This window comes from Primulina eburnea, chromosome 17, assembly GCF_022965805.1.
Source record: "Primulina eburnea isolate SZY01 chromosome 17, ASM2296580v1, whole genome shotgun sequence".
NCBI classification, from domain to species: domain Eukaryota; kingdom Viridiplantae; phylum Streptophyta; class Magnoliopsida; order Lamiales; family Gesneriaceae; genus Primulina; species Primulina eburnea.
In genome coordinates this window covers 23,732,303-23,758,727 of record NC_133117.1, presented here as the reverse complement: position 1 = coordinate 23,758,727, position 26,425 = coordinate 23,732,303, and the positions used below count along the sequence as shown (strand labels likewise).

Genomic DNA, 26,425 nt, shown 5'->3' with positions numbered 1-26,425 from the left:
TCTGCACAAACATTGAAAAATATTTGTGTATTTTGTGGGTCGAGTCCTGGAAAAAATGAAGTGTTTGTAGAAGCAGCGAATAATCTTGGAAAGATATTGGCTGAGAGAAAAATTCACTTGGTATATGGGGGAGGTAATATTGGGTTAATGGGATCTGTTTCAACATCTGCTCATCTTGGAGGTAGTCAGGTATTGGGTATTATTCCTATAGCTTTAGCTGAAGGAAATATTACAGGTGTTACGATTGGGGAGGAATTAAAAGTTTCTTCTATGTATGAAAGAATCACTCAAATGATTGAAAATTCTGATGCTTTTATCGCACTACCAGGTGGTTTTGGTACATTAGAAGAAATTTTTCACACTGTTTCTTGGGCACAACTTAATATCCATAATAAACCCGTGGGCTTGTTGAATATCAATAATTATTATGACAGTTTGTTGACATTTCTTGATAAAGCTGTGGAACAGAATTTCATTTCAGAAAATTCACGACGGATGCTCATCTGTGCTTCGACTGCCGATCAATTAATTGATGATTTGGAAGCTTTTGTTCATAAGCCTGATCCGATGATAACAAAGATCAATTGGTCGCAATCAAGCAGTAAGAAAAGGAAGTTGGATCATTGATTCAAAAGTCGTGGATTGGTTTGCGTTTGTTTCAGTTTGTTATCTTCAATAAAGTTCCAGGTGATATCTCTTTCATTATGTACTCTTTATTAATAGCTATTTTGACATTAGGGACAATGTCATATTCTGATTGGGGGGAGAACACATATAAAAAAAAAAAAAAAAACAAATTTAAAAAAAAATTAAATATTATTTTAAAATAAAACCATGTTTATTGTTTGTACCTTAGTAATTTTTTGCAAAAATGTCATACATTACATATTTGAAAGATTTAAATTAGAACATGCATTAATCTATTTAAGAATGTTTAAATTTTATTTGAAAAAAGGTCATTTTTAATATTCTGATCAATATAAAAATATGATTTATGAAATCTTTTTGAGTGATTAACCATTGTGATAAAATTAGGTAGTAAAGTATATGGCCCAAGATATACCTTATAAGAGTGCCTAAAATTTTTGAACTCACACATATTTTGTGAGTGAGTGGAGAGGACTGAGAAAACAGCTTTCGAGCCTTTATTGATCATGAGAGAGACTATCTATTGTTTAGATCTTGAGTTCTTATTTTGAAAAAAAATATATATATTTCCTGAAAAAAAAAAAGAAAAAAAAAAGAAAAATACAAAAAGAAAGATGTTTAAGATCTATGTAATTTTTAAGTTATATGCTGCGACCCATTTTTCTCTCATAAGAATAAAAAAATAAAAAATAAAAATAAAAAAAGAAAGAGAGAAATACATTGTACAAATTAAATAAATATGTGGTCAAAAAGCATAAACTTAGTCTGATTCCATGATGTAAAAAAAAAAAAATCAGGAAAAAAAAAATATAATAAGAACAACTGGATTTTAAATCAATTGATTTTCTATCTTTTGATTAGTTTGGCTCGTTTGTCTGTCTGCATTCTGTAAACCATTTTTCTGAGCATTTATCTGTATTCCAACTCCATGAGAGAAATCGTTGCCATAAATTGAAACATTTATTAACCTGTGAGGATATGGAGTTGAGACTCTTACTAGGAATTTCTGAAGGCCGTGTACATTTAACTACCTAAAATAAGCTTTGAATTAATCATCTCAAATTCTTTCATAAATTATAATTATGATGATCTTGATATAACTTTGACAGTTTTCAAATTTTATTTAAACACTTAGATAGTTCTGATTACATTTCTATTTAAATTAATCAATATGTTTTGTATTGCTATTAACGCTTAAATTGCTAGGGACTAGCAATAAGCTGGTTGGGAGGTGTGATAAACATAAAAATTGTACATTAATTAAATGTTTTATAATATAAATATATAGTTTTTGTTTTATTAAATTTTTAAATATTATATGTTTTATAATAAATTGTATAAAATATAAGTTGTTGTGTAATTATAAGTTTTTACTATTTTTACAGGTTCGATAAAACAAGAATAACCTTGGCGTTGCAAATGGGATTAAGATGATTCTTGGACCTGTAGAAAGTTGATGTTAATATCTACAATATTGGTGGCAAGCATGAGATAAAAATCCTCTCACAATTGGGATCAAATTAAGCAACAATTAAAGTTACCGAAGGAGTGGCAGTTTTACCATGCTCTAGTATTTTGACCATATCTCTCAAACTACTTGGTCAAATATTCTGAAAAAAATACCACAACTAGACAACTCAATTATCCACATGTTTCATTTTATGTGAAGAAGAAAATTCGGAGAAGATGCTTGTCAAAAGTGATGTGCAATATAATATTAATTTCTTGGAACACCAATGAAGACTTATGTGTAAAAAATAATATTTTATTTGTGGTTGTCTCCCCACTTTAAATGGTTGGTAAAACCAAACAAACATTTAAATGGTACCAATAAATTAATACTATAATATATTCATATATAATAAATCAAGGAATCCAAGTTAAATGGTTGGTAAAACCAAACTAACATTTAAATGGTTCCAAGAATTTAATATTAGGTTTAGTCATACTGTAGTAGCCCGAATGCCGAATTGGGTAATTAACGGAGTAATGGTGATTAATCATGATCGGAAGGTCCGAAGATGGTTCGGAAGCACCGAAGGGTTCGGAAGGTCCGAAGGGAGTTCGGTGGATCCGATCATTAGGTGTCAAGAGTTGATCGACACGTGGGAGTTCGGACGTTCCGAAGTGTAGGTTCGGTGGATCCGATCATGAGGTGTCAAGAGCAGCTGGACACGTGCATGTTCGGACGGTCCGAAGTGTATGATCGGAGGATCCGATCATGAGCTGTCAAGAGCCAATGGACACGTAGCGTTCGGACGTTCCGAAGTGGTGTTCGGAGGATCCGAACATGGCCTATAAATAGTGGTCGGATTTCCTCATTTTTGACTCGCCAATTCAGAGAGTTCCATAGCATTTCAGTCGTTTCTGACAGGTTCTAGTCTTGTTCCGAGATTTGGGCATTAGCGGGGAGCTGCTGGTCTTGTAGCAGAGCTGTGCTCTAGTTGGGAGCTAGCGGCATCAGCGGGCTAGCGACGGACGAAGGTTTGGAATTTTATCAGTATTTATCTCAGGATTATCTAGTTAAGTCTGGTAGATAAGTTTAGTGATGGTTTTCACTTGATGAATAGGCTTGGATTAGACCTGTTGTCTGGTTGTTCCAGTGGATTAGGATTGCTGTGATAGAGGTACGAAAGTACTATCCGAGATATCCTGGTTGAGTATACATTCATATATGTGTTGCATGAGTATGTGGTGCATTGATATATGTCATATGATGCATGCTATTATGTCACGTTTATTACTGCACGTTGCATTTCATGTTGAGCCGTATCTTCTTCGAGATAGCCTTTACTGTTGAGCTGTATCTCTTTCGAGATAAGCTATATCTTGGGGCCGCTCAGCCCTGTCTTGTGGACGCATGGACACCGAGAGTACACAGTGGCCGACGGGTCGGGAGGGCTTCGGTGGTCCGGGACATTTTAGGTCCACGTCTGTCTTGTAGTGGATGCAGTGACCCAGAGGTGTACCGCGCGGCACTATCCACTTGGCGCCTCTAGACTGAGCATTGTTGAGATCCTTTTGTGATTCCTGTTTCTTGACTACCCCGGTATCATGATCATAGCATGTGCATTTCATATAGGTCTGTATACTCATACTTTTGTACTGGGCGTTCTTATCGCTCACGTCCTCGGTTTTGTTTATTCTTGGACACCCCATTCCCACGGGGCAGGCCTCAGGTTGGACAGCTCAGGAGGAGCAGGAGGAGGACGTTGAGTAGCTGGTTGGTTTAGTTTATCGGTATTGTTTTGATTTCGATTTGGTTGTATTGGATATTTTATTTTGAGTTATTCTAGACTTCGATTGGGTTGTATAATTATAGTTGTCGACTATTTCCGCTGTTATCTCTGATTATTGTTAATTAGGTTAATTGCATGCTTAGTTTTTGATTAGTAGGTGATTCTGGAACGGGTCACTACATTTATGGTATCAGAGCATGCGTACGATTTTGGGATATAGATTTCTGTTTTGGGATTTCCGTTGACCAATTTACTAGTTTCCCCATTCTATGTTGTAGCGATGGCTGACCACTTTGGTGATGAGAGTAGTCAGGGAAGTGTAGGTCGTTGGGGCGACCAGGACGATCATAGACGTCATCGTGAGCATCGTCATCGTCGGGATGGTCCTAGGCGTTTCGATTTGCATCGTTTTATTCAGATGGGGCCTAAGCCTTTAGTTGGTGGTGAGACTCCCGATGATGCTGAGGATTGGTTAGAGCGCATGGAGAGTTGTTTCGTTTTGTTCATCCTCTAAGCCTGATTTCGAGGACGAAATCATTTTTAAGGGGGGGAGAATGTAGTAGCCCGAATGCCGAATTGGGTAATTAACGGAGTAATGGTGATTAATCATGATCGGAAGGTCCGAAGATGGTTCGGAAGCACCGAAGGGTTCGGAAGGTCCGAAGGGAGTTCGGTGGATCCGATCATTAGGTGTCAAGAGTTGATCGACACGTGGGAGTTCGGACGTTCCGAAGTGTAGGTTCGGTGGATCCGATCATGAGGTGTCAAGAGCAGCTGGACACGTGCATGTTCGGACGGTCCGAAGTGTATGATCGGAGGATCCGATCATGAGCTGTCAAGAGCCAATGGACACGTAGCGTTCGGACGTTCCGAAGTGGTGTTCGGAGGATCCGAACATGGCCTATAAATAGTGGTCGGATTTCCTCATTTTTGACTCGCCAATTCAGAGAGTTCCATAGCATTTCAGTCGTTTCTGACAGGTTCTAGTCTTGTTCCGAGATTTGGGCATTAGCGGGGAGCTGCTGGTCTTGTAGCAGAGCTGTGCTCTAGTTGGGAGCTAGCGGCATCAGCGGGCTAGCGACGGACGAAGGTTTGGAATTTTATCAGTATTTATCTCAGGATTATCTAGTTAAGTCTGGTAGATAAGTTTAGTGATGGTTTTCACTTGATGAATAGGCTTGGATTAGACCTGTTGTCTGGTTGTTCCAGTGGATTAGGATTGCTGTGATAGAGGTACGAAAGTACTATCCGAGATATCCTGGTTGAGTATACATTCATATATGTGTTGCATGAGTATGTGGTGCATTGATATATGTCATATGATGCATGCTATTATGTCACGTTTATTACTGCACGTTGCATTTCATGTTGAGCCGTATCTTCTTCGAGATAGCCTTTACTGTTGAGCTGTATCTCTTTCGAGATAAGCTATATCTTGGGGCCGCTCAGCCCTGTCTTGTGGACGCATGGACACCGAGAGTACACAGTGGCCGACGGGTCGGGAGGGCTTCGGTGGTCCGGGACATTTTAGGTCCACGTCTGTCTTGTAGTGGATGCAGTGACCCAGAGGTGTACCGCGCGGCACTATCCACTTGGCGCCTCTAGACTGAGCATTGTTGAGATCCTTTTGTGATTCCTGTTTCTTGACTACCCCGGTATCATGATCATAGCATGTGCATTTCATATAGGTCTGTATACTCATACTTTTGTACTGGGCGTTCTTATCGCTCACGTCCTCGGTTTTGTTTATTCTTGGACACCCCATTCCCACGGGGCAGGCCTCAGGTTGGACAGCTCAGGAGGAGCAGGAGGAGGACGTTGAGTAGCTGGTTGGTTTAGTTTATCGGTATTGTTTTGATTTCGATTTGGTTGTATTGGATATTTTATTTTGAGTTATTCTAGACTTCGATTGGGTTGTATAATTATAGTTGTCGACTATTTCCGCTGTTATCTCTGATTATTGTTAATTAGGTTAATTGCATGCTTAGTTTTTGATTAGTAGGTGATTCTGGAACGGGTCACTACACATACCCACCCCACTTACATCTATAATTAAAAGGATGTTATAAAATGTATTAAAAATTATATAACCGAAAAGGCTATGGAGAACATGTAGAAAGAGGAGAAGATTAATGCATCTAAATTATAATGTAATTAATTACATTCAATTGAATTTAACACCTATAATATGCAATAAGTGGAAAGCATTCAATTCATTTTAATGCACATAATAATATGCCGCAGCCTCCACAAAAACCCGGATCTCCACGCTATCTAGTCCAGCCTCATTCTCTTCTTGACCCTTATCCTGTCCCACCTGTTGTCATGCACACATACAAACAAGACAACAGCCGGATAACTCCGGTGAGATATAAATATCCCAGTATAAATCATGTATACATGCAATCATATAAACAATATAAGCATATAACAGAAAATCATATCCTATATCAAAATCATGACATGAATCAATAACAAGAATAAATCATATTCTAAACATGTACCCTAATCAGGAACATAAATCGACATGTATCATATTCAGGAACTTAATCCACATTAATTAATATAAATCAATATAATTGTCAATCAGACTCTTAATTCTACGTTTTAGACTAGACTCAATCCTAGCCTAGGGATCCCGATTTCCAGATGTGGTATTCCTATATCGAATTCCGTAATTGAAAGAACCTTGATCCTATTTACTCGATATAACCAAATATGGTGTTCCTATATCGAATTACGATATAACCACTTATGGTGTTCCTATATCGAATTACGATATAAGCAAATATGGTGTTCATATATCGAATTACGATATAACCAAATATGGTGTTCCTATATCGAATTCCGTAATAGAAGAAATTCCAATTCTATTTACTCGATATAACCAAACATCCGGTGTCCTGACCTAACCGTCATGGACTGTAGCTCTATCGCTAATATCCAATCTTGGGACATCGTGCAATGTGCCAGTGGCGATCCTACCACTATCAGGCACTTCTGTCACAAGATTATTCATCTCATACCTGCTTTCTATAATTCAAGAGAACAAGTACATCCATCAACTCAATGCAAATATCAATGCAATAAAGTAAAGTATGTGATTTAGGGAAACTTGAGTCAAACCTCACTCGAGTTGTACAATCCCAACTCAACATTAATTTATACCTTTATCTTCTCGCTCAGAAGAAGAAGAAGAAGTCCCGACTCTATCTTGGTCCATTACCAATGTCCAGTTGTAGCCTGCGTTGATAGGAACACGGTGCTGAAGTCGGATTTAAAATCGAATGGACGGATTTTGCACAAATCACGATTAAAATGTTACGGAGAATTTTTCCTCAAATATTCCCTCGATTCCTCTCTTTCTTAGCTGAATATCGTTGCATGTATATATATATATACACACGTCGCCCCAAGAGACCAAGTGGCAGGTCCTTATTCTGCATGACTGGCGCATATGCGCGCCCAAGCGTCGCGCATATGCGCCGAACTCTCGGCCCTGCATTTTTGTCTTTTCGCGCATATGCGCCGTCAATCCCGCGCATATGCGCCGAACCTTCTGTCCCTCACGCGCATGTGCGCCGTTACCGTCGCGCATGTGCGCATAATGTGCTGCTCCATCTCCTTGGCTACTGGACTGTCCGCGCATGTGCGCGCAAATCTTCGCGCATGTGCGCGACATTCTCTGTCCAACTCACGCCTATGTGCCGTTCACGTCGCGCATGTGCGCGTAATGCACACCCTCGTACATCTGTTCCACGTTTGATCTCGTCTTTCCCGGTCTACTCCGTTTCGTCTATAATCACTTCAATCAATCCAGAAATCATCCCAGATTAAACTCAGATTACAGTAATTATACTCAAATCATTTCAGATTACGGTAATCAAATTCTCGGGCCTTACATTTCTCCCCCTTTAAGATATGATTTCGTCCCCGAAATCACAAAAACTCAATTCGTGTTATACAGATAACCATATCATATCTCAAATCAGATACCAGAAGGAGATATACAGAATATGCAATAAGCTCATATCAATCACATCACTCGTGATAGAATCAATCACACAATATTGGCTATACAATATCCGTATATACCAATCGACCGTTCATAACAAACCAAAACCATCAGCTGTTATCAAATCTGCTTATCTCAATCAAGAATATATTCATTCTTCAACCTTAAATATCAACAGTCATCGTCCGACGTTGACATTTTTCAATATCAATTTCCAAGCTATTTCCATTTGTTTCTGATTCCATCGCATTTCTTATATCAGATCTCTGATCCTATCAGATTCAGTCTCAAGTATCAATGAAATATAAATCTCCATCCCACGGAAATTGACAGTTTTCACTGTACAACATCTCAATACTCATTTGATAGCTCTCGTTGTACGAAATTCATAAATGACAATCAATCATGTCAACTAGTGCTAAAATCCAGCACTACAGTTCCTGGATATCCTCCAGTATTAGGATAGTTCACTCCGACTAACCTTCAATCTATAAATTATAGATCAAAATTCATGATATACATTCTGCCAAAAGTACAAAATCAAACGAACATCACAGTCTGACATAATTAACTTTGGCATTCAATGCAATCTAACCTCTGTTTCTGCCATAAATCCCTATCATCTGGTCATGTCTGTACTTCTTCCTGTAAAATATAACATGTACAGATTTAAACAATCGTTCAATTACAATCACTATCTTGGCAAGATTACAGTAGTGTCATCACACAATCCATAGAAATGTACTCCCATTTATATTTAGAAATCAATAATCAAGATCATTAATCTAAAAGTTTCTATCTTTCTGTCTTCATCTGTCAGCGATTTAGACATTTCAATATAAATTCTGACATAACTGATTTCATCTGTTTATATCAAAACTGTCTATTCGAATTATCATACATTTCTTGTAACCAGAATAATACAGAATCTACTACCGTGTGTATCTGACAATACCTGTCATTTCAAATTCGAATATCTGACACAAACAAATCAGCTAATAATATAAATTAAAGAAGAATACCTACCTGGTATTCGATTCTGACTATGAAAATCAAGTTCTGAACAGTCTGATCAAACTTCTGAACTACTTTAATCTTCAAAATAAGTTCTGATTCGACTGAACTGTATATAAGCTCAACGGTTCATAACAATCGGTATCAAACACGGACTTAGAATGATAACAATATCGGATCAGATTCAGAATATCAATACGCAATACTGATCTAATAGCTGCATAGAACGCAATTTCTGACATTTCGAAAATTCTGCCATATTCAATGTCATTCTCAGCCACTGATCACGGTCTCACTGTGCTACAATCAATCAGTATACTATCTTCAGATATCACAGACTCTGAATACAATCTGTTACAATCCCGATTCATATCCGAACAATTCTGTATATAACAATCTCAGTTCCCAGAATATTCAGTACGATTTTCAACTGTTCAATTCATTCAATCATATGCTGCGAATATATCAAATTGTCATAGATAAACCGAGCATAAAATCATCAGAACACTTCCGAACACAGGATTTATCAACCCGTACCTAAAACTGAAGTATTTTCCAGAGAATACGTAATCAGATGTAACTCTAACTCTTCAGGCAATAAATCTTTCAACTGATATCTCAATTCTCTCAATTCAGTCAGTATCAGTCTATAAGAAATTCTAAAATGAAACCAATACCTGGAATCAAATCAAGGCTGAAATCACTCTCCCTGATACAGGACAAACCTGAAATCTCATCTGCAAGACTATAGCAAACTTTCTGCTACTAGTAAATCAATCCTTGATAGGCTCCACTTCAGTTATCAATGAACATAAAGGAATAACTCCATTCCTTTCGATAATCATCGAATCAGACCTAATACGGATATCAAGGAATTTAAAATCTAAATCCCTTACCGTATATCATTCATTCCTTGGCCATTTCAGGTCCGAATCTTACCATCTCCTGGCAAGAATCTAAAATAGCTCTGTACTTGTTCGATATATCAATATCCATCATGCAGTCATCATGAGACGATACAAGTACAATCTAAGTTAATTCAATCTCATTCTCAACTTATTGCAGTATACAATATATCACAGAGTATCACTGATATCAGTTTATTTCCCTAAAAGGTAAGGAATCAATACTACAGTAAATACAGACCCAACAAGTACAACATATATCAATGCAACTCAATCAAGGATAATCATAAGGAATGCATTATTATACATCAATACATATGCAACATAATCATAAAAGATCAGTACATGTCACTGTATCATCAAATGTGTCCTGGGTCTGTTTCTCGATGCCTCCCACCAGAGGATTCTGCTCCCTGAAATCTTCGGGGACCTCTCTGTGGACAAGCTTTAGCAAAATGTCCTTGCTGTTTACAGATATTGCACCTACTAGTTACTCCCTGGCATTACGCCGTGGAATGTCTCCCATCGCAATTCCTGCAATAAACTCCAGCATAACTCGGGCTAGAACCACTGGAGCTAGAGGAACCACTCTCTAACTTCTTGAATGGCTTCTTTCGAGCTTTCAGCAAATCCTGCTTTCCACTCGTGCTACCGCGATCAAATCGGAGAGGGGATTGCTGTGTCTGGGGTTGCATTGCAAACAACCTTCCTAATTGTCTAATCAGACTCGTCTCCGCTCTCTTTGCTCTACTCAAGGCATCAGCAAAATGGTAAGGCCACTGCATAGTCATCAATGCAACTATCTCCGAGTTCAATCCTCTGATGAACTGAACCGTTACAGCTTCATCATTCCCAGCTACATGAGGAGAAAAACACAGTAGAGTAGAGAATTTAGCAACATACTCTTCAATATTCAGTTGACATTGCCTCAAATTCTCAAATTCTGCTTTCTTGTCCTCTCGGTACGATCCTGAGAAGAATCTTCGATAAAATTCAGTTCTGAATATTTCCCACGAAATTACTGTACCTCTCAGTTCTAATATTCCTTTGGTTGTAATCCACCAACTTCTGGCAGCTTCTCGTAACTGATGGAATACCAGTTTAACTCTCTGTTCATCTGTACAATCAAGTAAATCGAACAGTATTTCTATGTCATCAAACCAGTTTTCACAACCTTCAGACGTCCCGATACCACTCAGAATCGGCGGTTGCAGTAACTGGAACTCTCTCAACTTTATTACCATCTGAGTTTCTGATACATCTATCTGATCAGACGAAGTACTATCCCTTTCTGGAATCCTTCTAGGAGGAATATCTGATAATCACAGTTTTTAGTAGTAACAGGAGACAAATCCGTCTCAATCTCAATCCTGATCAGCTTACCTCTGATCAAGAAATGGTTCTGATCCAGTTTCAAATAATACATATTACCAAATCAACTCAGATATTCAGGTAACATGTAGCTTAATATACAGTAAAAACATACTGAAATCATAGCATATACAATGTAATTTCAACATTATATTCAATCATATGCCATATAAATCCAGGCAGTAAAACATAGTATCATGCTAGCATACACAATGTAATTCCACATTATAATCAATCACATGCTAGCAATCAAACGCAGGTAAGAAAACTCAATCTACCCCGCTCGCTCTCCTCTATCTCAGTGCTAAGGAACCTACAATTGATACCACCTGTTGTGGGGACCCGGACGTTAATCATGTTCTAAATCATAATTATGACTAATTAATCAATTAGTATAAACAGGGTCTAAATTTTTTTCTTTTAAAATGCAAAGCGGAAACATAATGTAATTAAATTCAAATTACATATTAAACATAACATACAATTATTGTATGATCTACAATAATTCAATTAGGTTCAACTACATATCAGTACTGAATCCTAAGTTGCTTCTGAAGCCCGGATCTCCACGCTATCTAGTCCAGCCTCATTCTCTTCTTGACCCTTATCATGTCCCACCTGTTGTCATGCACACATACAAACAAGACAACAGCCGGATAACTCCGGTGAGATATAAATATCCCAGTATAAATCATGTATACATGCAATCATATAAACAATATAAAAGCATATAACAGAAAATCATATCCTATACCAAAATCATGACATGAATCAATAACAAGAATAAATCATATTCTTAACATGTACCCTATTCAGGAACATAAATCGACATGTATCATATTCAGGAACTTAATCCACATCAATAAATATAAATCAATATAATTGTCAATCAGACTCTTAATTCTACGTTTTAGACTAAACTCAATCCTAGCCTAGGGATCCCGATTTCCAGATGTGGTGTTCCTATATCGAATTCCGTAATAGAAGGAACCTTGATCCTATTTACTCGATATAACCAAATATGGTGTTCCTATATCGAATTACGATATAACCAATTATGGTGTTCATATATCGAATTACGATATAACCACTTATGGTGTTCCTATATCGAATTCCGTAATAGAAGAAATTTCAATTCTATTTACTCGATATAACCAAACATCCGGTGTCCTGACCTAACCGTCATGGACTGTAGCTCTATCGCTAATATCCTATCTTGAGACATCGTGCAATGTGCCCGTGGCGATCCTACCACTATCAGGCACTTCTGTCACAAGATTATTCATCTCATACCTGCTTTCTATAATTCAAGAAAACAAGTACATCCATCAACTCAATGCAATAAAGTAAAGTATGTGATTTAGTGAAACTCGAGTCAAACCTCACTCGAGTTGTACAATCCCAACTCAACATTAATTTATACCTTTATATTCTCGCTCAGAAGAAGAAGAAGAAGTCCCGACTCTATCTCGGTCCATTCCCAATGTCCAGTTGTAGCCTGCGTTGATAGGAACACGGTGCTGAAGTCGGATTTAAAATCGAATGGACGGATTTTGCACAAATCACGATTAAAATGTTACGGAGAATTTTTCCTCAAATATTCCCTCGATTCCTCTCTTTCTTAGCTGAATATCGTTGCATGTATATTCTGCATGACTGGCGCATATGCGCGCCCAAGAGACCAAGTGGCAGGTCATTATTCTGCATGACTGGCGCATATGCGCGCCCAAGCGTCGCGCATATAAGCCGAACTCTCGGCCCGGCATTTTTGTCTTTTCGCGCATATGCACCGTCAATCCCGCGCAGATGCGCCGAACCTTCTGTCCCTCACGCGCATGTGCCGTTACCGTCGCGCATGTGCGCGTAATGTGCTACTGGACTGTCCTCGCATGTGCGCGCAAATCGTCGCGCATGTGCGCGACATTCTCTGTCCAACTCACGCCTATGCGCCGTTCACGTCGCGCATGTGCACGTAATGCACACCCTCGCACATCTGTTTCACGTTTGATCTCGTCTTTCCCGGTCTACTCCGTTTCGTCTATAATCACTTCAATCAATCCAGAAATCATCCCAGAAATCATCCCAGATTAATCTCAGATTACAGTAATTATACTCAAATCATTTCAGATTACGGTAATCAAATATATATATATATATATATATATATATATATATATATATATATATATATATATATATATATATATATATATATATAAGTGTAAGAGGTCAGCCGACATTATTGATGTTGGAAATTGATGAGATTCACGTTTGCTAGTTATTAGGATTTTATACATGATGGTGTTAGAAATTTTCGATTAAGTTATTTGGTCAATATAATAATGCTCTCCAAATACTTGCGGTTTCAAAATTAGTTAGGAACAAATATATGAGTAGAATATCCAAAAACTTTGAGACAAGTCTACTTGACACTCGTCTAAAAGAGAAAATATATGACCTGAGAACATAGCTGAACCTCTGAAATTATCTGTTCTGCAAGGCTGGTTGCCTTCATATCACTCTTCATTAAATATTTTTTTGTTGTTATCCATTCTCATTTTATGAGATGCACCGTGATACCAAGGAAGCGTCTTGGTCATCTTTGGATTCGGACAGAAGAAGATCGGTAAGATAAGGGAATCTGGGGTAGGAACCAGAACGACGATTCTGGGCCCATATTGATCTTATTACATTACTAAATAGGTAACCAGAGCAAGTATAGATAGACTTGTATTCGTGGTTTATATGAACAAATTATTGCATAATTCCTTCGTTCCTTCGTGAATTATTTCACTTCCACGTGTCGTTATTATTCAACTTTCACATGGCATTTCTATTTCTCTTACTGTTTATAATTGTTCCACACGTGTCCGATTCTAAATGATGTATCTTACGTCCTGGAACATCCAGCGTCGACACACTGAATATAATCAACCAAATTTGCCATAATAATATTGAACCCTATGCAGAGACACCGAAAAGGGGGGGTGGGGGCGATGATTTTTCTCCGAAAATGACTACATTCAGGTATCATATCTGCTGAACAAAATTTATCAGAGAGATACCTCGAAGAACTGCGAAGCTTACAAAAATATTGTTGTGTTAGACGCAGATCTAAGTAAGTCAAAATTTATTTATTTTAAATAAGATCCAAGTAAGTTTTGAATTGCAGTTACATTGGTAAGTTGCCTCAAATTATTTTTTAATTTATGAAAATAAAAAATATAGTATTATTTATTTAAAATATATGTGTAATAATTTGGTTTAGACTATAGGTGTTGGAAGCTAAAATTTTGAAATCTCGCCCCCAACACCTCCTCTTATCGCTACGGAATTTCTTATTCCGCCACTGCGGCCCTCCAGCACTGCCTATACCATTAAGATGTGGGAATTTTACTTGCGTCATTTTTCATACCTTAAAACTCACTCCTAAAGATACTGTTGCTGCAATAAGTGTTGGAAGATGCAATTTTTAGATCTCGTCCTCGACACCTTCTCCTACACCTACGAAATTTCTTATTCCACTCTGCGGCCCTCCAACACTATCCATGCCATTAAGATGTTGGGCATTTTAATTGCTGCATTTTCCATATCTTAAAATCTACTACTAAAGATATTGTTGTTGCAACTGCAGTAACAGTATCTTTAGAACTGCAGCAACAGTATCATTAGGAGTAGGTTTTAAGATATGAAAAATACACCAAGTCCATATCACAAATAATGTAAATGTTAATGTACAAGTAGCATGTTCTCACGATTGTGACATGATATATGATTATTTTTTTTGAAAAATCAAAGAATAGTTTATTTTTTTACTTCATTAATTACAAATTTTTATTTTTTAAAATTGTTTACTTCATCAAAACTACTGTGTGGAAGTAAAATGTTACCAAAAATTAGAAGTGAAGCCCGTGTTTTTTAAATTTTGAAGTGAAAAATAATGTTTTACTTCGCCGTTGTTTTAATGAAGTTGTTTAGTATATACTACTTCATAATTAATAATCGCCGAAGTAACCAGTGGCGAAATAAAAACCAAAAATTCTACTAGTGATACCAAAGAGGAATTGATGCAAGTAATATTGAAGTCGCGTGAAGAGGAGGCAGCAACGAGTGGAAAAATCATGGATTTGAAAATGGATGTAAGCACGACGTGGAGAGCATGGTTTGTTTTGAGAAGACCGCGTGGAGAGCAGGGTGAAGATTTTGGGGAGAAAAATATATAAAATAAAGGTAGAGATATTTGGGTTGGATAAATATTGGAGTGGGAAAATAATTGTTTCCCTCCATATAAAAAATTGATCATCAATTAAAAATGTCAAGATAATTAATCTAATATGTTATTTTATTTTACACATTATTAATTTTTTACAAGTTTCATTATTAATTATTTGTAACAAAATTTAATTAAAAGTGCCCACAAAAATGTCACAATAGTCATTTAATGTTGTAGTGTCTTATTCCATTACTAAATAGGCAACCAGAGCAAGTATAAATAGACTTGTATTCGTGGTTCATATGAACAAATTATTGCATAATTCCTTCATTCCTTCGTGAATTATTTCAATTCCACGTGTCGTTGTTATTCTACTTTCACATGGCATTTCTATTTCTCTTACTGTTTATAATTGTTCCACACGTGTCCGATTCTAAATGATGTATCTTACGTCCTGGCGCATCCAGCGTCGACACAGTGAATATAATCAACCAAATTTGACATAATGATATTGAATCCCTATGCAGAGACACCGAAGGAGGGCGGGCGATGATTCTTCTCCGAGTGAAGATCGTGTTTTTTAAATTTTGAAGTGAAAAATATTGTTTTACTTCACCGTTGTTTTTACTGAAGTTGTTTAGTATATATTACTTCATAATTAATAATCGCCGAAGTAACCAGTGGCGAAGTAAAACCAAAAATTCTACTAGTGATACCAAAGATTGATGCAAAAAGGAAGCAAAAATGAGTAATATTGAAGGCGAGTGAAGAGGAGGCAACAACGAATCGAAAAATAATGGATTCTAAACTGGATGCAAGCACGGCGTGGAGAGCATGGTGAGTTTTGAGAAGACTGCGTGGAGAGCAGGGTGAAGATTTTGGGGAGAAAATAGATAAAATAAAAGGTAGAAATATTTGGGTTGGATTAATATTGGAGATGGAAAAATAATTGTTTCCCTCCATATAAAAAGTTGACCATCATTAAAAATGTCAAGATAACTAATTTAATATGTTTTTTTTTTATTTTATACATTATTAATTTTTTACAAGTGTCATTATTAAGTTTTTGTAACAACATTTAATTAAAAGTGTCCACAAAAAATGTCACAATAGTCATTTATTGTTGTAGTATCTTATTCCATTACTAAATAGGTAACCAGAGCAAGTACAAATATACTTCTATTCGTGGTTCATATGAACAAATTATTGCATAATTCCTTCATTGCTTCGTGAATTATTTCAATTCCACGTGTCGTTGTTATTCTACTTTCACATGGCATTTCTATTTCTCTTACTGTTTATAATTGTTCCACACGTGTCCGATTCTAAATTATGTATCTTACGTCCTGGCACATCCAGCGTCGACACACTGAATATAATCAACCAAATTTGCCATAATGATATTGAATCCCTATGCAGTGACACAGAAAAGGGGTGGGGTTGATGATTCTACTCCGAAAATGACTACATTCAGGCATCATATCTGCTAAACAAAATTTATCAGAGGGATACCTCTAAGAACTGCAAATCTTACAAAAATACTGTTGTGTTAGACGCAGATCTAAGTAAGTCAAAATTTATTTTCTTAAATAAGATCCAAGTAAGTTTTGAATTGCAGGTACATTGGTAAGTTGGCTCAAATTATTTTTTTATTTATGAAAATAAAATTTATTATTATTTATTTAAAATATATGTATAATAATTTGGTTTAGACTATAGGTGTTGGAAGCTACAATTTTGAAATCTCGCCCCCAACACCTCCTCTTACTGCTACAAAATTTCTTATTCCGCCACCGCTGCACTCCAGCACTGCCTATGCCATTAAGATGTGGGAATTTTACTTCCGTCATTTTCCATATCTTAAAACTCACTCTTAAAGATACTGTTGCTGCAATAGGTGTTGGAAGATGCAATTTTTAGATCTCGCCCCCGACACCTTCTCCTACCCCTACGAAATTTCTTATTCCACTCTGCGGCCCTCCAGCACTATCCATGCCATTATGATGTTGGACATTTTACTTGCTGCATTTTCCATATTTTAAAACCTACTACTAAAAAGACATTGTTGCTACAACTGCAGTAACAGTATCTTTAGAACTGCAGCAACAGTATCTTTAGGAGTAGGTTTTAAGATATGGAAAATGCTACACCAAGTACATATCACAAATAATGTAAATGTTACTATACAAGTAGCATGTTCTCACGATTGAGACATGATATATGATTATATTTTTTAAAAAATCGAAGAATAGTTTATTTTTTTACTTCATTAAATATAAATTTTAATTTTTTAAAAATTTTTGGTTCATCAAAACTACTGTTATGAAGTAAAATGTTACAAAAAATTAGAAGTGAAACCCGTGTTTTTTAAATTTTGAAGTGAAAAATAATGTTTAACTTCGCCGTTCTTTTTACTGAATTTGTTTAGTATATACTACTTCATAATTAATAATCGCCGAAGTAACCAGTAGCGAAGTAAAAATTAAAAATTCTACTAGTGATACCAAAGAGGAATTGATGCAAAGAGGAGGCAGGAACGAGTAATATTGAAGCTGCGTGAAGAAGAGGCAGCAGCGAGTCGAAAAATCATGAATTCGAAAATGGATGCAAGCACGACGTGGAGAGCATGGTGAGTTTTGAGAAGACCGCGTGGAGAGCAAGGTGAAGATTTTGGGGAAAAATAAAGGTATAAACATTTGGGTTGGATAAATATTGAATGTGAGAAAATAATTGTTTCCCTCTATATAAAAAATGATCGTCAATTAAAGATGCCAAGATAACTAATCTAATATGTTTTTTTATTTCACATTATTATTTTTTTACAAGTGTCATTATTAAGTATTTGTAACAACATTTAATTAAAAGTGCCCACAAAAAATGTCACAATAATCATTTATTGTTGTAGTGTCTTATTTCTTTACTAAATAGGTAACTAGGAACAAGTATAAATAGACTTGTATTCGTGGTTCATATGAACAAATTATTGCATAATTCCTTCATTCCTTCGTGAATTATTTCACTTCCACGTGTCGTTATTATTCTACTTTCACATGGCATTTCTATTTCTCTTACTGTTTATAATTGTTCCAGACGTGTCCGATTCTAAATGATGTATTTTACGTCCTGGCGCATCCAGCGTGACACACTGAATATAATCAACCAAATTTGCCATAATGATATTGAACCCCTATACAGAGACACCGAAGGGGGGGGGGGGGGATGATTCTTCTCCGAGTGAAGCCCGTGTTTTTTAAATTTTGAAGTGAAAAATAATGTTTTACTTCGCCGTTCTTTTTACTGAAATTGTTTTGTATATACTACTTCATAATTAATAATCGACGAAGTAACCAGTGGCGAAGTAAAAACCAAAAATCTACTAGTGATACCAAAGAGGAATTGAGGCAAAAAAGAGGCAGAAACGAGTAATATTGAAGCCGAGTGAAGAGGAGGCAGCAACGAATCAAAAAATAATGTATTCGAAAATGGATGCAAGCACGACGTGGAGAGCATGGTGAGTTTTGAGAAGACCGAATGGAGAGCAGGGTGAAGATTTTGGGGAGAAAAATAGATAAAATAAAAGGTTGTAATATTTGGGTTGGATAAATATTGAAGATGGAAAAATAATTGTTTCCCTCCATATAAAAAGTTGACCATCACTTAAAAATTTCAAGATAACTAATCTAATATGATTTTTATTTTACACATTATTAATTTTTTACAAGTGTCATTATTAAGTATTTGTAATAACATTTAAGTGTCCACAAAAAATGTCACAATAGTCATTTATTGTTGTAGTGTCTTATTCCATTACTGAATAGGTAACCAGAGCAAGTATAAATAGACTTCTATACGTGGTTCATATGAACAATCTATTGCATAATTTCTTCATTCCTTCGTGAATTATTTCACTTCCACGTGTCGTTAATATTCTACTTTCACATGTTATTTCTATTTGTCTTACTGTTTATAATTGTTCCACACGTGTCCGATTCTAAATGATATATCTTACATCCTGGCGCATCCAGCATCGACACACTGAATATAATAAACCACATTTGCCATAATGATATTGAACCCCTATGCAGAGACACCGAAAAGGAGGGTGGGGGTGGGGGCGATGATTCTTCTCCGAAAATGACTACATTCAGTCATCATATCTGCTGAACAAAATTTATTAGAGGGATACCTCTAAGAACTGCAAAACTTACAAAAATACTGTTGTGTTAGACGCAGATCTAAGTAAGTCAAAATTTATTTTTTTAAATAAGATCCAAGTAAGTTTTGAAATGCAGGTACATTGATAAGTTGGCTCAAATTATTTTTTTATTTATGAAAATAAAAAATAGTATTATTTATTTAAAATATATGTATAATAATTTGGTTTAGACTATAGGTGTTGGAAGCTATAATTTTTTGAAATCTTGCCCCCAACACCTCCTCTTACCGCTACAAAATTTCTTATTCCGCCACCGCGGCCCTCCAGCACTGCCTATGCCATTAAGATGTGGGAATTTTACTGGCGTCATTTTCCAATTCTTAAAACCCACTCCCAAAAATACTGTTCCTGCAATAGGTGTTGGAAGATGCAATTTTTAGATCTCGCCCCCGACACCTTCCCTAGCCCTACGAATTTTCTTATTCCACTTTGCGGCCCTCCAGCACTATCCATGCCATTAAGATGTTGGGCATTTTACTTGCTGCATTTTCCATATCTTAAAACCTACTACTAAAGATACTGTTGCTGCAACTGCAGTAACAATATCTTTAGAACTGCAGCAACAGTATCTTTAAGAGTAGGTTTTAAGATATGGAAAATACACCAAATCCATATCACAAATAATGTAAATGTTACTATACGAGTAGCATGTTCTCATGATTGAGACATGATGTATGATTATATTTTTTGAAAAATCGAAGAATAGTTTATTTTTTTACTTCATTAAATATAAATTTTAATTTATTTTTAATTTTTTGCTTCATCAAAACTATTGTGTCGAAGTAAAATGTTACAAAAAATTAGAAGTGAAGCCCATGTTTTATAAATTTTGAAGTAAAAATTAATGTTTTACTTCGCCGTTGTTTTTACTGAAGTTGTTTAGTATATACTAATTCATAATTAATAATCGCCGAAGTAACCAGTGGCGAAGTAAAAACCAAAAATTCTACTAGTGATACCAAAGAGAAATTGATGGAAAAAGGAGGCAGGAACGAGTAATATTGAAGCCGCGTGAAGAGGAGGCAGCAACGAGTCGAAAAATCATGGAGTCGAAACGGGATGCAAGCACGGCGTGGAAAGCATGGTGAGTTTTGAGAAGACGGCGTGGAGAGCAGGGTGAAGATTTTGAGGAGAAAATAGATAAAATAAAGGTGGAAATATTTGGATTGGATAAATATTAGAGGTGGGAAAATAATTGTTTCCATCCATGTAAAAAATGACATCAATTAAAAATGTCAGGATAACTAATCTAATATGTTTTTTTTTACAAAGTATTAATTTTTTACAAGTGTCATTATTAAGTATTTGTAAGAACATTTAATTAAGAGTGCCAAAAAAAATGTCACAATAGTCATTTATTGTTGTAGTGTTATGGGAGGCCATACTTTGAGATTATTAGCATGTCATTCAGTGCACGTAAGATTATATGACTAACGTAGAAGCGATATGGGCTATCAGATGTGGCAGTGTTAGGGGGCAAGGCATGGACAATAATCTTATCATAAGGAGTAGCCAACACTAAAAACAATGTTATTATTACTCTTTCCTTCTATAAATACTCAGGTCGCTTGATCAGAATGATATTGATTTCACTTAAAAAATTTCACAAGCACTCAATATATAAAACGTCAACTAATCGTTTTGCTTAAAAGTACTAGATTTTTTTTCACTCTAAAAAATTCATCATATAGATCGGCCGAATATATATACAGGTATATATAAAATATTTTTTACGCCAATTTAAAAATAAAACAACCAACTAAATTTGAAAATAAAAAAAATAGTCAAAACATAAAATCATCCAACATTTTACCAAACCTAACTGAAATATTTGAAAAGTATAGCCCATACTATCAACCTCTCAAAAACCACTCAAAAGCATAAATAAATAGTCGTTTAACATATAATCATAAACGTAAGTGCGGAAAACTAGAAACGTTGGTCCTCGGGTTATTTGCACCTTCAGTCCAGTCAGATCAAGCATCAAGACCTCCATTACCATCAACAACAAACTCACCTGTATCGATCACACCTAGTGAGTCTAAAGACTCAACACACCATAATTTTGATAACAACATAATACGTATACAGATCATATGCAACAGTGAAAATACTTGAACTTAAAATAACATTTTCATGATCTTATATAACTTGAACATATTCATATCCATCATATACATATACATATCAATTTTCGTTCAATTCAGATCATTGATTGTGACTTTCGTATATGTATTGGGGGTGATGGATCTATCTACATGTAACCACAGTACTGGACGGTGGGGATATCAACGACACTCTCACCCGTCAACTGAGCCTTGACCTTACGTATTAACATATCATCGTATTCATATTAGTCACAATACCTTCACATCCTTCAACATTTCGTATTTCCATTACTTTATAAAAACATGCATATTAATATCATTTTTCTTTTAAACCAAGCATGCGACATATCTTTTAAATGTCCATATTAAATCATAAAAATCCATAAACATTTAAAATAAAAATTTTAACATATCAAACAGCATTCAGAGCACTGCTATGACGTTTACTATTTTCTAGGTGTAAAATTACCGTTTTACCATTATACATAAAAATCCTCGAATTTGACTTTTTCTTAATTTCATTGACTCTAGAATATCCCAAATAATTATTTAAGTTTAAACTAAATTTATCACAATTTTATTTAGCTTAAATTCTAGACTTTTCATTTATTTCTTAATTATTTTCTTTTAATACGTTTTAATCCCGAATTAATTCACACTTTAATATAAAGTTCTCAAATTAAAAACTTAGACTTTTTATATTATTTTAGCCCTTGTGAACCACGACTCGACCCTCCGTGAGCCATGTTTCGAATTTCTTGATCAATGAAACCCTAGTTTCGAACCTTAGTGCTAACCTTGAACCATGATCGATTTTCACTGAGCCAAGCTCGAGCCACCCCGAACCATTTTCATACCAGACCTCCCCTAGACCCTCTGGACCCCTAGGACTTGACCCTAGGCTCGAACCAAAGGCACAAGAACAGGACAAGCTCTCGGCCGAGACTCCTTCCCACACTAGGACTCTACGTTTGTGAACTTAGGACTCTAGACACTGGACCAGCCCCTGAACCAGACTCTTGTGCACCCTATAAGGACCCTAGTGACTCCCCCTAGCCCAGCCTGAAGCCCCTTGGCCGAGCCCTTTCCCTGCTCAAGGCGTTGCACCAACGCGATTCTCCTTGACGCTTCACGGGTGGAGTCCTAGCTTGCTAGGAATCCTACCCAGCCGTGACCCTCGAGTCCTAGCATGGCTAGGACCCCTTCCCTGACCCAAGCCAAGCCTCATCTATTACCCAAGCCAGGACATGCAACATAAAACCCTTCAACCGAGCCCTAGTTCATAAAAAGACGAAAGATGGTTCCAGCTTGTTATTCCTTGTGTGCAGCGTGTTTGGGTGTGTTCTAGAACCCTGTAACTCGTGTAAAACATGTCCCTTTTCATCCTAATACATGGCAGCCCCTTTAGGTACATATAAAGCATGTTTTTGGAAAATAAAACAATGAGTTAGCACATGTACATGCATAGTTATGAAAATAACATGAAGTGTGACTTGTTTTTCATTCAAAACATAATAAAATACATAATATGGTGTGATGATGAGTAAAGAAAAGAATATGACGTGCCTTTGCGTATTTAACGCAAGAGTTTACATTGACGAATCGAAAAACGACGACGAGAAGACGATGACTTGAAACCCTTTAAGAATTTCGATGCTTTTACCTTCAGCTTTCATGTGTGCGTGAGTTGAGAGAAAAGGAGCCTTGAATTTTGTTGGGTGATGGAGGCGTGAGTGTTATGGGATGGGGTAGGGTTTGGTGTCATTTTATTTTAAACAAAACTCATAGTGTAAGCCTATGCCCATTATCATGGCACAATAGGCCCAAAAAACTCATTAGTGCTTATTTAAAATATCTCGTGTAAGAAATTTTATGAAGTTATTAGCTGAGTTGTCAAAACTTTGTATTTTTGTTGAAAATCCAACAGTGATAAAAATTACGTTCCGACGTATAAAATCAATTCAAAACTCTTTATTTTTAAAAATAAGAAAAAACATCAACCATATTTTAAATAATTAAAAACAAATATTTAATAAAATTATTTTTCATTTTTCAGACCTCGATCTCCTTTCCTCGATCGCAACTCGAATAACCCTTAAAAATACATTTTAATACATTTAAGTAGTAAAACTACTAAAACATCATATAAACATGTTAACATAATCAATATAGCTATTAAAATCAATTAATTAACTATTTTTCACATTCATCAGATTTGCATGCAGTTGGATTACGTCTTCTTAATTTTGGACCTTACAATATATATATTAGTTTTGATATAAGACACAACATCACGAGTACTTATAAATACCGGTGAGGTGACACCCACCTATTGGATGTAGTATAATTTCGATTTTCATAGGATTAATTACATCTAATAAATAAATATCACCTCAGCAATACTCACATAGATGTTCATTAATAGGTGTACATCGTATATATGTGTGTCTGTGTGTGTGAATGCGTGTGATATATATGTGTTCTTTACATGTTGAGAAGAGCAAGTATTGAGATCTTCTGGCTGGCATTCTCATACTAAAACACCGTGATCTCCAATTTGTTTCCGAAAAAGTGTTATTTTACATAATCTTAATTTTTTATATTTTCAAATTATTTTACTCGTAAAATACTAAATAACAAAGAAATAACAAAACTCATGCAATCGTTCAATGAGCCATAAGGTTATTCTTTCATATTTTTGTTAGAGTAGGTGCACGTCGAGCCAAGTGTTGGATGATTGTTCACAATGAAACTCTATGTATAAACAGTCTTTATTTTAATAATATTTGAAATTATTGTTTTGGCACTTCTTTATCTGTATACCCATGCTAGTTGCATAGGTAAAGACCTTGAATATACAAATAGTAGAGAGAATATGAGATGCTCATATGATGAGTATCATGAAACTCATATTTGGAATACTGTATATTCTAAACAGTTCCTAGTCGATTCATCCACCGCTAAGAAGGATATAGGCCGCTCGAGTTCGAGACTAGTATCTGCGATATGAGTGTCATGTTTCATTGGTAGGGGACATTGTGATGTCCAAACATGCATATATGTGCTCCTTGTAGAGTGCAGTGAACAACCCTCCATAAAGGATTTTCCAAGTGATTCTCACTTATCGAGTGGAAACGTCCTAGTTTATGGTTGTACAACATTAGTCCTTATGACCAGGGACAACATTGAGACTCTATATGCTATATTGCACTTTGACTTGTTTACCGACTCTCGTGGGGTCATTAGGTGGCAATGTTGGGTGTTTTGTCGAAACATATAGGAATCGATGCATTGTAGTCGGGGATTCACCACTTACCTTCGAGTATGGATATCTTATGTGATCTCTTGTGTATGTAATTTGAAATCTCTGATCAGAGTATGGTATTATGAAAGGAGTTTCATAGATTACACCATCGATGCAACTACGACATGACACATAGTATCAATTCATTGACAACTCTCGATATACCAATGGTTGTCGAATCGGTCGAGATATATGAGTTGAAGGGACCGTACTGTACGCTAACCATAATTGAATGGTTCTTGCAGGCACTATTATTTGATACCTAGGGAATCATGAAAGCGATGCTGCTAGGCATTTAACATGATTGGTTGGGTACTATCAGACTTGAGTTCTGACGTTGTTGTTTTCAAGAAGTTGATAAGTAAGAATGGAGCAATTGGGGTATACTCAAATAAGGACATGTTTAGTCCGAATCACATGGAGATGTGAACCCACGGCTAGTTGTATCAATGAACCATTGAGGGCCACACAAGTACTAGCTTTCTCGATCCCGTTGAGAAGTAAAATAGTTCAATGTGTTGAACGGCTTATAAAGGAGTTTATAAGCGTAAGGAAAAATAGAAGTATGACTTCTATAAAGATAATGTAACTTTTAATTTGAGAAAGTGTTAGTAAATTAAGAGTTGGCCAAAAAAATAATGTATTTGAAAATTGTGATTTTCATAAACATTATTATGGACTAAATTAAATTAATTCAAGTGTTGAATTAATTAAACACTAGTGAGTGTTGGATTATTTAAACAACATTGAGCTTTGTAGAGCCCAATTAGAAATAATTATTAAACTAATGAGCTTGTGTAAAATCAAGTAAATGTTAAATGATTTCAAATGTGTTTGAGACATTTAAATAAAAGTCCATGGGCCTTGTAATTGTTACAAGCCCAAATAGAATTGTATTCTTGGGAGGTGAAGGGTTGGAGGCAATTTTTGAGTTAATGGTATGGCATGCACATGCAAATTTTTGCTTTTGCTTTTTGCACAACCAAGACAACTCATCCTCAATTCACTCCACAATAGCTATGGTAGAAATTTTCTTTTCATAATTCTCCCAATTTTTCTTCTTCAATTGTTGAGGAAAGAAAATACTTCTCATTGAAAAATCCTCTTATTTTTCTAGTCCAAAATAAGAGGGGTTCTAACTTGCAAGTGGTGGGCCTAATTTTGAAGCAAGGAGAGCTTGAAGATTGTCTTGCCATTCAAGAGCTTAGTTTTTAAAACTAAGTTGGAGCCATCATCAATTCTTTGTGATTGATTGGTAAAATTTTCTTTAAACACCCTATATATGACAATTCGTGTTTTTCGAATTTGCTACACATTATAGACTTAGGGTGCTCGGTTTTCTTGTTGAAAAGCATTTTTAAACTTCCGTTGCACATTCAGGCACCTTAATCG

General features: G+C 35.9%; 1 protein-coding gene across 1 annotated transcript in view; it reads left to right on the top strand.

Annotated features, from left to right (window-relative positions):
- The window catches only part of LOC140817966 (uncharacterized), a 65,034-nt gene that overhangs the window by 30,313 nt on the left and 8,296 nt on the right, over nt 1-26,425 (top strand). The window contains exon 6 of the mRNA XM_073177760.1: nt 134-363. Within this exon, the coding sequence (XP_073033861.1) occupies nt 134-363 (230 nt within the window). The remainder of the gene's footprint in view (nt 1-133; nt 364-26,425) is intronic.